The 15,017-nt window shown below is 51.1% G+C and overlaps 1 protein-coding gene across 2 annotated transcripts in view; it reads left to right on the top strand.

Annotated features, from left to right (window-relative positions):
- The window catches only part of ANKRD52 (ankyrin repeat domain 52), a 260,465-nt gene that overhangs the window by 49,632 nt on the left and 195,816 nt on the right, over positions 1 to 15,017 (top strand). For both annotated transcript variants that reach the window (XM_085600316.1, XM_085600315.1), the window contains exons 3-7: positions 12,109 to 12,187; positions 13,137 to 13,207; positions 13,937 to 14,137; positions 14,314 to 14,401; positions 14,485 to 14,627. In XM_085600316.1, coding sequence (XP_085456442.1) covers positions 12,109 to 12,187; positions 13,137 to 13,207; positions 13,937 to 14,137; positions 14,314 to 14,401; positions 14,485 to 14,627 — 582 coding nt within the window. The remainder of the gene's footprint in view (positions 1 to 12,108; positions 12,188 to 13,136; positions 13,208 to 13,936; positions 14,138 to 14,313; positions 14,402 to 14,484; positions 14,628 to 15,017) is intronic.

The raw sequence follows: 15,017 nt of genomic DNA, 5'->3' as shown, positions 1-15,017 counted from the left end.
CGTTTAATACCAAGAAAGCTCTGTCGCTGCTTCTGGACCGCCGGAGTAAAGTCTGGGTAGAAGTGTACATCCACGTTGTCCAGCCTGACCGGTCCCTGTTGCCTGGAGGTCTGGAGGATGGCATCTCTGTCCCGAAAATTAAAAATTCGGGCAATAAGAGGCCGCGGCGGGGCACCGGTCTTAGGGCGGCCCCCGGGGACCCGGTGGGCACGCTCCACCGCAAAAAGCTTACTCAGCCCCCGGGGCTGGAGATGGGTCAGGATCAATTCTTCCACGAAGAGATCCGCCGCCTCCGCCTCTCGGCCCTCCGGCACACCAATAATACGGACATTATTCCTCCGGGCCCGACCCTCGGAATCCTCTAGTCGCCGGTCCATCAGGGCGCTCACCTGGCCAAGCCGGCGCACCTCCTTCTGGAGGGCCACCACGTCCGTCGTGAGGCTCGTTGTGGTGTGGGCCAGGGAGTCGACTCGGTCGTTTGTTTTTGACAAGTCTGCCCTCACAAGGCCCACATCCACCAGGACCGAGTCAATTTTTTGCGCCAAGGTATCGAAACGCTGGTCCACTGAGGCCTTCATCTCCGCGATGGCGCCCATGACGTCCCGGAGGGTCGGATCCACCGGATGGGCAGGTGCCTCCGTCGGGCCCACCGGGGATGTCCGCGATGTCTCCGGAGAACCCTTCTGGAGCGTGTAGCGATCCATACTATTGGCCTGGTGCGCCGTGCCACGGCGAGTTGTCTTCATCTTCGCCCGGTCGCCATCTTGTTTGGTGGACATGCTGGCCCTTCCACCGTCGTGCCAAGATCTCCAAACGGGCCGCCACACCAAATCACGGGTGTCAGGGGGGGGGGCGGGGGCGACCACCGGGCCGTGGGTCAACCCACCGCCGGCGGGTCAGCCGGGCACCTGGACAAGACCACACCACCGCACCCCGCTCCGCAGCCCGACCCCGCCGAAGCAAGGAGGGCGCAAAAGCGAAAGTGAAAGTGCGGGGTACGCGAGTCGCCCAGCCCCGCTCGCCGCTGTTATTCACTTTGTCCCCGGATCGCCCCACCACTCCAATCCGGGGGGCCGGCGAGGAGAAGGCCGCAACCTTCGATCGATGCTCCCACCGGTGTTCGGGGTCCGATTCGAGCCCAAAAAACGGGTGGCGCCTCAGCTCTGGTTCCCCGACACAGTCCCCTCAACAAGGACAGGATATCGCCAGGATTAATTCAGGAGGTCGCGGAGGTCCTCGGGAGCCTCGCACCTACGCGGCCATCTTGGTTGCGCGCTAGGCTCCTCCCCCTCTATGTGTATATTTACTTTGTTCACGCTGTCCTGAACTGGTTCTCTTCAGACAGATATCAATTTGCAAAAAAAAACAGCTGTGTGCAACACCTGCTTCCTGTAGACTGTTGTGTCCCCCGTGCTGCATCTTCTCTCTGTCTACCTTTTATTGGACACCTGGAACTCTTGGAAGTCCTACTCACCAACTAAGATATCCTCCTACATCTTTATGCTAAGTTAAAATGGCCCAGTTTCAGCCAGCTGTAGAAAATAAAGCTTTACTTCCCAGCTTTTAGCCTCCACAGTCCAAGCCAACATACTTTGGAACTCGCTCCTCCTGAATATAAGTCCTTGCTCATCCCTCGAGCCTTTCAGGAGGAACTTGAGACCCACCTAAAGAATTATCTTTACCCTGCTTTCCCTCTGCTCGCTCTGTGGTGACTTCCCCCCCACCTATGACCTCATCCAGGGAGCTTGACCATTTTCATACTCCCCACACAACCCAGAAGCTAAAAGCACATATTGTTTCTCTTCCCTGCCCCCTCCCACACCGTGTTACTCTGTTTTTGCAGACAGATTAAAATCACTTTGCTTTACGTGCTGTGCATGTCCTGATATCTAGGAGTCTTTTGAAGAGGCTAAGCAGCAGTGCTATTCCAAGAGAATTTCTTCAGCATGGAACTTTACTAGAGATATTTAAAATCTTAAAGAAGGTAGTAATTTCTAACACATCTAGCCAAGACTATTCGCCAGAAGCACCTGCTAAGAGCCAGAGATACTCAGTTCAGAAGGTTGCGTATCTGCTGGGCTGCGTATTCACAACCACGTCCCACCATTGCCTATTGAGCAGATCAGGCTTAATCAAGTTAAACATCGATGGTCCCATCGCCAACATTCGGCTGAAACACATTTCTCTACCAGACATTGAATTCGTTATAGGAAGTCCAAATGGCATCTAACACCTAGGTGACCTTTGCTTGTCACTGGGCATTAAAAACGGTGTGTGGTTCGTTTCTCAGTGACCGCCAAAATTATCAAAACCACTTTCATAGAAAAGCATTTCCCAAGTGTTAAAGAGAGTCTTACATCATGCTGTTTCAAATGTTGTCCCTGATCTGGCAGACCTTGCATGCTTTGCCCCTGTTTCTGGAGTCTCCTCAAGTAGTGACTCTGACGATCATTGAAAGGACATTATTTCTTGGGGAGCAAACAGGCTGGTGCTAGACCTGGCAGAGATAATGACTCTGCACTTCTTGAAGAGAGCAGTTACTTTTCCTGGAAGATAGGGCTTCACTGGCCTTACTAGTGCAGTTGAACAGGCCATGTTACTGGCCGGGTGGCTGAAGTGGTGAACTGCACTATTCCACAGCTTCTCTGCAATATTTTAAACATCAACAGGCAAGTATTGTGCGCATTAGTGGTGTTGCTGAAGGTAAAAACAGGTTCATGTTTTTTGAGGTGTCCCGCCCATTCTGGGTCATCTCTTTGAAGGCGCCAGAAACACAAGCTATCAGTAGATAGCCTTCATGACAGACAATTAGCCAACCCCTTAATTCTGCAAAACGTCAGCAGCACACAGCCGAAACATGGCTGGACATTGGTGTGGTAGTCATCTCTGATATGAAAGTGAAATCCTAAATGTCTTTTTTACCTATGAATATCCGGTTAATGCTACGGAAACACTGTGGCAACTACATTCAGTTTCTAGTTATACTCTACCTATTTTTTTAAGACAGCGCTTGGCAGGCTGTAGCTTAATTTATCATAGGCTCACAAATGGACTGCTACAACAGGCTGTTTATTTAGGAATGATCAGTCGGCTTCGAAGATTCCGATCAAAGTTTGTGCTTCCAGTCCTCTGAAAAAAGCTGATAATGGGTATATCTATTGAGGCCGAAGCATAACTGGTATTAAATATTCTTTCCTATGGCGTTAATATTGTGCGCTGACTTGAGCAACGTATCAGTTGAAAACTGATTTGTTTCTTGCCTTCTGGACTGCCATTGCGCTGTATGCCTTTGAAACCATTCAGCATGTTTTTCATAAATAAATTTGGGTTGACCATAACAGATTTTTCCACCATTGAACTGTCACAGGTAAACATGCATACAAGTTTTAGGAAATAATGATAAACTCTTCTTTTTAAGGCATTAAAGCAGTGTTATTTTTAAATATTGTAGGTAACGGGCATTACCAGCTTGATTGGTTCTAGCTTTTCTTAACTTCCAGTGAATGGAGGGGTCTGCGTTAACTATACTGGATTCAACATTGTGGCCTGCAAAGTACACCAGATATCTGCAGCACGTGCTTAACTTACTAAGTTGTCTTGCTTGCTGTGAACTACTTTCATATCAACTTCAACAACCGCACTTGAATTAGAGGTTATAGATGGTCATTTATAGAGTATGTAAAGTTGTTTTTTTTTTTTTTTTTTTTTTTTTTTTGAAAAAGTTTTTATTGAACAATAATTTGGTTACAAGTATGGGCCTACAACCACCCGGGCCGGCCGCTAGGTACATAAGGAAATATACACATATCAAGGCTGCAGTCCGTTCCCAGGGCACTGCCCCGCAGTGGCTCAAGATGGTTCTCGAAGAACAGCAAGTGTCAGTCCAACAAGAACAGAAACAAAAGGAAAAACAATAAAAACAAAAGGCGAGTTACGAGGGATACCAGTGCGGTTCAGGCTCCCCCCGGGAAACTCCAGTCAGAACATTTGAGCAATCCGCTAAAGAGAGGAGTACCGGGAGGCCGGGGACGGAGGGGGGGGGAAGGGGGTCAAGGGAGATGAACGTCCATATGTAGTTGTTACAAAAAGCGCCAGGAGCCGTCAAGGGTCAGGGGGACATGGCGATATCAGTGTCTACCAGGGGGGGCGTACAGATGCCTCCGCGATACGCATTCCATTGACCCCAAATTCTACCCCATGCCCCCGGCTTGCCACGGGCCACATACACTGTCTTCTCCCGAAACATACACCAGTCCATATTCTCCTTCCATACTGACACGGTGGGCGGCCGTTGAGCGCCCCAAAGTTGCGCTATATCCCTCTTGGCAATCATGTTCCCTAGGGCCGCCCACCGAGTCTGAGCCGCGTTGTAGTCATTGGGCTCCCACACATTCAGGACACAGCGACGCACCTCCGGCAGCAGCACAACCCCGGTGACCTGTCCCATAACCGTGTGGACCCGGCGCCAGTAGTCCGCCACCTCGCGGCACTCCCAAAGGATATGAAGAAAGGTGGCGTTGAGCCCGCAGCCTCGTTTACAGAGCCCGTCGTCGGAAAATCCCATCGCGACCAAGCGCGGACCCGTAACATACACCCGGTGGAGAATCTTGAGCTGTACCAACCGGAGACGAGCCGGAATGGCAACCTCCTTGGGGGACGACAGTGCAGACTGCCAGTCTTCGTCATCCAATTCGACCCCATCCCCAGTCCAAGCCTCCCGAAGGCGCACCAGGAGATCCGCCCGGTGATTAATCAATTTTTTATAAATTAAAGAAATAGTACTATCAGGGACATGTCCGTCAAGTACGCGGTCCTCGAGGGGCGAGGAAACAGGGATCATGGTCCCCTCCCCGAAGACCGAGAGCAGGGCGTGTCGAACCTGGGCGTAGCGGAAGAACTCCCTGTCGGTCAGCTCGTATTCGGCCTGGAGCACCGCGAAAGTCTTGACCGCGCCCTTGTGCCACAGGTCTCCCACTTTGCTAATACCAATCGTGTCCCACTGGTCAAACCCCTTGGTGGTCCACAAGCTGCCCAGGCGGTCGGAGGCAAACAAGGGAGTAGCACATGTCATTCGCTCACTCCAGCCCATGGCCGCAGTGGCAGCCCTCCAGGTCCGCACAGCAATCTTAGTAGGACCCGTAAGGGTCCGGTCAGCCAGGCGGGAATAAAGTGCCCTGTTGTAGTTCCCGCCGGGAAGCAGGAACTTGTCCATCTCATACGCCGGATTCAAGCCGGGCGCATACGTGGCGTGGTTAATGGCAGATAGCTGCGAGGCCCAATAGTACCTGCGAATGTCAGGAAGCGCGATGCCCCCGTCATACCAGGGGAGAGTGAGCTTGGCAAGAGCAATACGCGCCCGGCCGTTCCACACCAGTCTCCTCTGCAGGCTCTCCACCTCCCGAAAGTAGGCCACTGGGATAACGTCGAAGGAGTTCTGGAGTGCATAGAGGAACCTGGGAAGGGACATCATTTTAAACAGCGCGGCCCGACCCAGCGGGGACAGGGGCAGCCTGCACCACCGGGCCGTGTCCTCACGCAGTCGCCGAAGTGGACGCAGAAGATTCTGCTCGTAGCGAGCCACCGGGTCCAGCGAAACGTATATCCCCAGGTACTTAAAGCCGCTCAGAGATATTTGAATCGGGAGCCGAGGCGGCAGGAGAGGAGGACCACCAGCGATGGGATAAACGCAGGATTTAGACCAATTGATTGTGAGACCCGAATTGTTCCCAAAGGAGGTCAGAACGTCAAAGAGGACGTTGAGTGACTGCCGCGGTGAGGTGAGATACAGGAGAATGTCGTCCGCATACAGCGAGACCCGATCTTCAAAGCCCGGGCCCCACCGGATCCCTCTAAGCGAGGGCTCCCAACGGAGCCAGGCAGCGAGTGGCTCCAGGGCGAGAGCAAAAAGCAACGGGGACAACGGGCACCCCTGCCTCGTGCCCCTGCCGAGGGCAAAGGGCCGAGAGACCCGCCCATTCACCACCACTTGAGCCATGGGTCCCGTGTAAAGGAGCCTCACCCAGCCAATAAATCCCTCTCCAAAGCCGAATTTATCCAAGACGGCCCAGAGGAATGGCCACTCAATAGTGTCAAATGCCATCGTGGCATCCAAAGAAACCAGCACGGCCGGTTCGGTGAGGAGCTCCGCCCTGGCGAGGACCCCGTGCAGACGCCGCAAGTTAAGAGCGGTGTTGCGGTGCGGGATAAAGCCGCATTGGTCCGGATGAATAAGGTCGCACACGACACTCAACAATCGATTGGCCAGGACTTTCGCCAGGATTTTAGGCTCCGCATTGAGCAGTGAAATAGGCCGGTAAGAGGTACAGCGGTCACGCGGCTTGCCCTCCTTGGGGAGAACGACTATAGTGGCCAAGCGCTGGTCGGCCGGGAGGGAACCCGCCGCAAGAGAGTCGCGGAACATGCGGCTGAGGAAGGGCGCAAGCTTATCAGGACGCAATTTGTATAGTTCAATGGGCAGACCATTAGGACCCATAGCCTTGCCCGAGCGAAGGGAACGAATCGCGGTCGCTATTTCATCCGACGATAAGGGGGCGTCCAGCCGCTCCCGGTCCTCAACGGACAGGCCGGGCAGAGCAATATCTCTCAGTAGGAGGCGAGAGTCATCCTCGTCCCTGTCAGTCACCGGGGAGTACACCGCCCGGAGGTGGTCAGCGAAGCATTCCACAATCTCATCCGGCTCAGTCACACACACACCATCCGCAGCACGCAACTCGGGGACCACACGATTCACTCTCTCCTTTTTGTCCAGCCATGCAATCAACTTTCCCGCCTTGTCCCCCGCGTCATACAATCGGCCCTGCTGCTCCCTATACATAGTTTTGGCCGCGTCAGTGACCAGGGACCTATATTCGAACTGTTTCAGGCTAAGGGCATGTAGCCCGTCCGGAGTAACATTCGCCTCCAAGGCCGACTCCAGCCCCGAGATGTCAGTCTCCAGCTTCACCACCGCCTCGCTCCTAACCTTCTTGGCCACCACTATCTGGGCGAGGGCGTGTCCACGTATAACAGTTTTAAAGGCTTCCCAAAGGGACAACGCAGACGACACCGACCCCTCGTTTTCACTGAAGTATTGGTCCATGGCCTTAACCAGGCTGTCACGAATCACAGGGTCCCGCAGGTACCAGGGGTTAATGGGAGCTATCCGCCCTGCGGACCGCGACCCGGTGTCAAAGACAAGCCACAGCGGAGAATGGTCGGAGATACCACGCGCCAGGTGTCTGACCTCTCGAATCCGACCAGTCTGCGCCGCGGGCATAAGGAAGTAGTCTAACCTGGAGAGACTCCCATGCGCCCCCGAATGAAAGGTGAACTGGCACTGGGTCGGATGCATTAGTCTCCAACTATCCACCAAGCCGAAGGTCTCCAACATCCCACCCAGCCATGACTGGGCAGCGGGGAGGGTCCTCGGTGGGTGACGATCCAGTTCACCCGAAACCACAGAATTAAAGTCCCCGCCCATGAGCAGGAGGCCGTCCGGGAGGTCAAGCAGCATTCGACCCAAATCAGTAAAGGTGGAGTTCTGGAGGCCCGGGGGGACGTAGACTGAAACCAGGGTAAGGGGCTGCCCCTCCCACCTCCCAATCAGACACACATAGCGCCCTCTGTCATCCGAGACTATCCTCGTGATCTCCACCGGAAGGGAGGCTCGCAGGAGAATGCCCACCCCCCTGGAGCCAGTTGTGAAACCAGAATGGGCTACGAGGCGGTATCCCCCCCTGTTCATCGCATGGCAGACATTGCCGACCAAATGCGTCTCCTGGAGAAACACCACATCAGGAGTCAAACGACGCAAATATTGCAGTACAACACCCCGCTTAATGCGGTCCCCCAACCCATTGACGTTCCACGACATAAGCCTCAACCCGTCTCCCCCCATCCCCTCCAATGGGTCAAGAGGCCCCCAGCCCGCAACACCGCTCCCAAATATGGATAAAAATCAATACCTCGCCCTGTAAACAAAAAACACACAACTAAACAACCCCTCTTCCCCCCCAACCCCACCCCAAGTCCAACGCCCCCCACCCTGCACCCCTGCGGGCCAAAGACCCCCCCCAACTTGCAGTGTGCCTGTCGCCCCACTAACCCCATTCTGCAAAAAGACCCCGGAGGAGGAAAGGGACCCGAACCCGCCCGCACCCCTCACGGGTCCTGGTAAAACACAGTATGCAAAAGAAGTAAGACCCAACTGTACAGTGCAAAACCGCAAAAGCAAGGACCAAAGGTCAGTCTAAGGGGACCCGTCACCTGCGGTGCCCCCAGAGGGCCCGGGCCGGCCACCCCCGTCCGGCAGCGAGTCCAGCCAGTCACTTGCGGCCACAGGAGTGTCAAAAAAGGCTGTCCGCTCTCCATGCTCCACTCGAAGTTTCGCCGGGTAGAGCATCGAATACTTCAGGCCTAGCTCGCGGAGACGGCGCTTCACCCCCTGGAATCCCATCCGCTGTTTCTGGACCAGTTGCGTGAAGTCCGGGTAAAAGTTGATGGTCGAGTTCTCGTAGCGGACCGGGCCACGGGTCCGTGAAGCCTGCAGAATAGCATCGCGGTCCCTGTAGTGGAACAGTTTAGCCACGATAGGCCTCGGGAGGGCCCCCGGCCGCGGCCGGCCGCCCGGAACTCGATGGGCCCGCTCCACAGCGAAGAATTTGCTTAGGCCAACCGGGGACAACTGTTGCAGGATAAGTTCCTCGACCACGAGGTCCACCGGGCGGCTGTCGGAGGACTCCGGTACCCCAATGATGCGGATATTGTTGCGTCGGGCCCGTCCCTCGAAGTCCTCAAGCCGCCGGGCCATATGGTCGTTGACCACTCTAATGTCCCCAAGCGCGGCCCGCAGATCCGACACCTCCGCACCCAGGGTGGAGGTCCGTGTATCAAGGGCCTGGACCTTCTCGTTGGTTTTAGAGAGGTCGGCCCGAATCAGGGTGACGTCGATCGCGACAGTGTCGATCTTACAGGCCAGGGCCTCATATTGCGTCGCGATAGTTTCCCTGATGCCCTCGATGGCACCCATAATGTCCTGTAGGGAAGGTTCCGCAGCGACGGTCGTGCCTCCCCCCGCAGCATCCGGGGAAAGGCCAGCAGCGCCAGGGGACCCCCTGCCCTGGGTATAGCGGTCCATGTTGTTGCTCTGGACCGCTCCCCCGCGCAGTGAAGCCTTGGTCTTGCGCCCCTCCGGACCCCCTTTGCCCGCCATGTGAGCGCAGTCACTCAATGGGACCTCCGATCAAGGGGTGCGCGGGTGCCAGCGAAAGGACCACAAACTGTCGGTGTAGGGGTCGGAGGCGTCAGACCCGCCAGTAGCAGATGGAAGCAAACCTCGGGCAGAGGCCCAGGAGGCACCTCGCCACCTCGAGCACGCACGCCAGCTGATCTCCTGAAGGCCAAAACCGAAACCGAAAGTGCTGAATCGGTAACTAGCACCGCGCTGAGGCCGCTGTTGTTCAATTGCAGCCCGGCCCCACGGGTCACCTTCACCCCGGCCACCTCCGTCGGGTGGGTCCCAAAAGTTCCGGCGACGATAACTCAGGATTCCCAGGTCCGATTAGAGTTTTGAAAAGAGATATATAGTCAGCTGGTCTTCATCTCTCAGATTCCATACACCAAATCAGGATATTCTCAGGATTTATTCCGAGGAGCAGAAAGGGTCCGGGGAGCCCTGTGCTCACGCGACCATCTTGGATGCGCGCTAGGCTCCTCCTCCGAGTATGTAAAGTTGTTGACAATTTTGGGAGGCATGTGCAAAACACAAATTTGGCCTAGGCAGCTGTAGAAAGTTACTTTTGATTGACAAGCACAGTGTCTATAACTGGTCTCTGCCAAGGCACAATGATATGGAGACATTTGTTGGTAGGAAAAAACACAATACATAAGCACATATCGGTGGGTATGACTAATGAAAAAGATAACAATTAAGGTTATCTTAGGATGCGCTTTTATGTGACTCAAATGTTATTGAGTTGCATGTCCAGCCTGTTGGAGGTCCATTCATAAGACTGCACAAGGACATGTTGTCCTTCCACATTAAATAGACAGTTGGAAAACAAGCATAAAAGCCTTTATTCTGAGTACCATACTGAGAACATTGGGAGCAACCAGTGTCTGCGCCTGATTTTAGATCACATTTTTGGAGTAAATTGGTTATGTAGTTTACTCAAGTAAATGCGTGCAGGAAATTGTGCTGTCAATGTAATGCATCTAGGGCACTGCCTTGTGTAAAGACAGCCGACAAAGACCATGTCCTTAAATTTTACCCCGTTGCCCGTGGAGAAACTAGGAAGCCGTACAAAAAACAACCAGCTAGCTACTGAGCAGTGATGGCATTCTCTTGGGCTAACTTTACTCCCAGTTTCAGTGTGGCATTTAAAAAAAGGCTGTTGATATCACAATAGTATCTGTACCTAGGACAAAAAATGAAAAAAAAAAAAAGAATATCCAATTCTTTGTCTCATTTGGAATACAAACCAGTTTGCCAGTTACCAAGTTTGTTTTAGCTGCATTAATGCCTTAATCCAGACATGTATTCCTCATGATTAGCATTGAGACCACAACAAGGGCTCAATGGGCTACTGTAGCTTTTATTCCTCTGCATAGCTGCTCGTTTGAACCCTGAAGTTACAAAACATCACTGGCTTGATACAGACAAAAGGAGAGTAGGCGAGACCAGCAGCGATAAACTGGTAAAAACCTCTAAACCACCGCCTATCTTGTGGTACTACTGGCTAGCCAGTGTACAGCATGTGACCGATGCATGCAGAAATTTCTGCCCCCCTCCGCCCGAGCCAATCAATGAGCTTTTCGTGTGCGTAAATCCTAGCCAGATGGCATGCACATAAACCCAAATACAAGACACAAAAGCAATCTGAATATTGGAACCAGTCTTTCGGGTGGTGTTGTGTACAACTACTCTCGGTCATTGAGGGTCTGTATTAGAGGATCGAGGATCTTACTGGCGACGACTCCGCAATGAACATTTTCAGAAAACAAGCACAACTTTTTTTTTTTTAATTCAACCACAAGATGGCAAAACGTACATAGCACGCGTGAATCTGTATTTTCAGTGTCAATAAGTATTGTTTCTGGTAAGTTATTTATTTCGTTTCCCACGTGCTAGAACGACTTTGTATCCTGCACGTCAGTGACCCTAACTTATTGTGTATTTATGTACCGCGTGGTGTGTATGTCCGTTTACCAATGAAACCCTCTTGGATACCCTCTGGACTAGGGCCCCTCTCCGCCTCAAAAAAAAAAACGGGACTCTGGCTTGCTGTTTGCCAAAAGAGGGATCTGCCTATCTAATTTTGCAAGTAGTGAAAATAGTGGGATTTTATTTTTATGATGCAGCATGTCGAGTCTTTCTAGCTACACTAGTCAAGCTATTTTTTTCCTTTCAAGTGTACATGTCGCTGTTATGTTTTCAACGGACACCTTCTTGTTGTCAATTTTACAATAAACTGCACATGCTTTTATCAATAGATAACTATAGTTTTACTGCTGCATTGCGTTAAATTTAGCAGTTTCAAAAAGAATTCAGTGGAAAAGTTGTGGTTTTTAATTTGTAATAGAATGTGGCCTTCTTTATTTAAGATGCTGGCTGGTGACATAGTGTGGAGGGCCAGACAGGGAGGCAAGTAAAGTGGGAACCTCACAGATTTGACCAATGCTGTGCCAGCATGGATATCAATGATTGCCGAGGCACTGCATTGCTGATAATGGCACTGCGTTGAAGGAACTTGGTAGGGCAGAACCATAGCGTTGGACTATGTAGGTTAAAGGAAGCTGACGGTGATTGGGTTTATAGATCATTCTAAAGGCCATGGCTTAACGCATTGTTGTGTGACACTTGATTGGAATACAGAAATTATATAAAGCTCAGAGCCCTTTAAATGAAAACATTCTCAATCAGAGAAGGATTTCTGGGATGAAAGCAGTGGTTTCTCCACTGTTTCATCGTCTTCTGAAGTGATGCCTGTTTAGAGAACTCAATTTGAGGTTTTTTTTGCATCGGTCTCTTGCTCATAAGCCTCTTTACGTAATTTTAGCACTGAACCCACTGAGAATGACATCTCTCCTATCTGTCCCTCTTCTTTTTAGGACCAAGACCGGCGGACCCCACTGCATGCTGCTGCCTATCTGGGTGATGTCTTTATTATCGAGCTCCTGATATTATCAGGTGAGGACTGTTGCTAAAAAGGCCAGTGTTGCTATTCAGTGCTTACTTTGTAAACAAATGAGTGCTGGTGTCCAAAGCGCTGCTCAGAAGCTGTGATTGGCGCAATTAAATGCCCCAGATTACCAAGGCTTCAAGCCACCTCAGGCCTCCTTAATCCACTTTCAGACACTCCCTGTCCCTTTATCTCACTCTTCCTCCTTTTGAGACGGGTTTTCCATCTTTTCCTTCCTTCCTTCATTCCCATTTGTGTGTTTCACCCTTTCTTTCGATAAATGTCAGATGAGAAAAAAAATGCTGGTCCTTGAAAATGAGTGCCGGTCCTTAAAAAAGAGTGCTGGTGGTCTCCACCGGCTCAAATTAAGCACTGTTTGTATTGGTATCTTTCTACCTTTACGCTGACATCTGTCTTTCCATGTATTAGCTTTGCATAGTAAGAGTTGTGCCAGATAGCAGGTAAGCAACAGTAGTTTTAGAATGCCCTTGACCTGCTCTTGCAGTGCAACTGAACAAAGGTTCAGAGAGCAGCCAGGGTGTAGGAGGCTGAGGGCCCTCCTGTAGTCTACTCTTGTAGCACCTCCAGTGGATACGCTGAGAGCAGGCAAACTGTATCATTTGTAGTATGTAAAGGACTTGGTTGTTGAGTTCGGAAGGCTTAGCCAAAATGGAGGCTATAGTAGGTGAGGGCCTCTCTCTTACCATTCTTCTGATGGATAGTCTGTTGAAGGTCAGTGTAGCTGACTGTTGCCCCAAGGTACCTTACTGCCCTGCTTAGAATGTATGATGTTCATACTTCCACTGAGATAGGAGTTATATGGATCAGCCTTTGCAGAGGGTTCTTACATGGCATAATGATTTTTGACTCCTACCTATCTAATGTTGAGTTTTGGCAGGAAGGGAGATATTTTGTAGTTCATGCAACGTCTTGTGTTTCTGCTTTTCTCTATGGCAGGTGCTAATGTTAACGCCAAGGATGCGGTGTGGCTCACCCCCTTACATCGTGCTGCAGCGTGCCGTCATGAGGTAAGTCCTAGTGTCAACAAGTCCTTGGTCCTTAAAGGCAGGTATGACTTCAACTGGCTTTGCCATTTAATTTTAGCAGCCATTTAGATTGACCTCTATTTTTTTACCAGCTTCCCCAACTCCACTATGCTCTGATGATGATTTTTCAGAGGTCTTGTTTCTCTAATACTGCTTTAGGCCCGCTGTTCTCATTGCATGCCATCTGGGGTCTACATGAATTGCGCTGATCGGTTCCTGGCTTGTGTTGTCCTTGATCGCTGCCGGTGTTTTGTGTCTGTCTTTTACTTGGAGTAGTTGGTGCTTTTGCACTGTTTTATTTTGGGGTTTTTGGTGATGAAGACTAGAATGCACTTGAATTGAATGGATCTGTTTGGCTTAGTTTCAAGTACTGTCAAGTTTAAATTGTGTCCTGATGCACCCACAGGAAGCTAGAGCCCCAACAGTTTTGCATATGGTATTTTCAACTAAAGCAAAGGAGGCTTTTTGGGTGAGACAGGGAATGGGGTCTTTTGTGAGGCAGGGGCGCATGCTTTCGAGTAGAAGGCAGAGCGAACATTCCCTTTGAGACTGGGTTTGCATTTAACAGGTTTTCTTTGAGGCCCTTGTGTCTTTTTTATCCTAAATGCTGTGTACATTTTGCTTTTTACAATAAATGTAAGATTGCTTCTTTATGGTTCTAAAGATCATAACTCTAGCCATTGCACACTCTGCTTTTCTCTGCTTCTACAGAAGGCTGTTAACTTTCTCCTCAAGCACTCGGCAGATGCCAATGCCCGTGATAAGTACTGGCAGACGCCGCTGCACGTCGCTGCTGCTAACCGCTCGACCAAGTGCGTGGAGGCACTGATTCCCCTTGTGAATAGCATCAGTGTGGGGGATCGCACAGGTCGCACTGCTCTTCACCATGCAGTGCACAGTGGGCATATGGAGGTGAGAGTGGGGTTTGAGGCAATCTGGTTTCTATGTTAATCTGTGCAATTGCTTGTTCTGGTTGCAACTTCTTCTAGATGGTATAGGGTTTGCACTATGAGTAGGGTGTTGGCCCTGCATTGAACGCATGTTGAAGTCACCTCTTAACATCATATGCGCCATGTCTTCCTATCCAGATGGTTGTCCTGCTGCTGAATAAAGGGGCCAACTTGAACATATGTGATAAGAAGGACCGGCAGCCCATACATTGGGCATCTTTCCAAGGTGAGCTGGTGCCAATCAATTTCGTGAACACACATAGTGTCATTGTATGGCATTTGGTGATCTGCTCCTTGTTTTGCCCTCAGGCCATTTGGAAATTGTGAAGCTGTTAATCTCTCGGGGGGCCGATGCAATGGCGAAGGATAAGAAGGCATACACCCCGCTGCATGCCTCGGCAGCGAGTGGCCAGGTGGAGATTGTGAAGTACCTGTTGAAACTGGGAGTGGAGGTGAGATTGGCCAGCTTTCAAAGCCCTGTGTTTCAGAGCAGCTTGAAGTCTCAGACCTTTTCAGTTTTTTCTAAGCAACAGAAAGAGTGAATGGGGCGATTTGCTGACCTGCAGAAAATACCAGAAATGTACAAGGACAAGTTAATTACTGACTTCTAATAGGGTGGTCTGGGGAGAATTTCTGTTGGGCTGCTACAGATGTGCGTGGTTTGAAAAATGGGCCCTGTTGACCTCTGAAAATGTTTATTTAGCTAGAAGGCGTAAATAATCTTAGATCACCTTTGTATGAATCACAGCCTTGCTAGTCGTGACAGTAGACGCAGTGACCTGTCTGTCATATACTTTGTATTTAAATGCACTGGTAGGAATGCAAATCCAAAGCCCAGCCTG

The sequence above is a fragment of the Triturus cristatus genome, chromosome 4_2 (genome assembly GCF_964204655.1).
Source record: "Triturus cristatus chromosome 4_2, aTriCri1.1, whole genome shotgun sequence".
In the NCBI taxonomy this organism is placed as follows: domain Eukaryota; kingdom Metazoa; phylum Chordata; class Amphibia; order Caudata; family Salamandridae; genus Triturus; species Triturus cristatus.
This window is presented reverse-complemented; position numbering and strand designations above follow the sequence as displayed.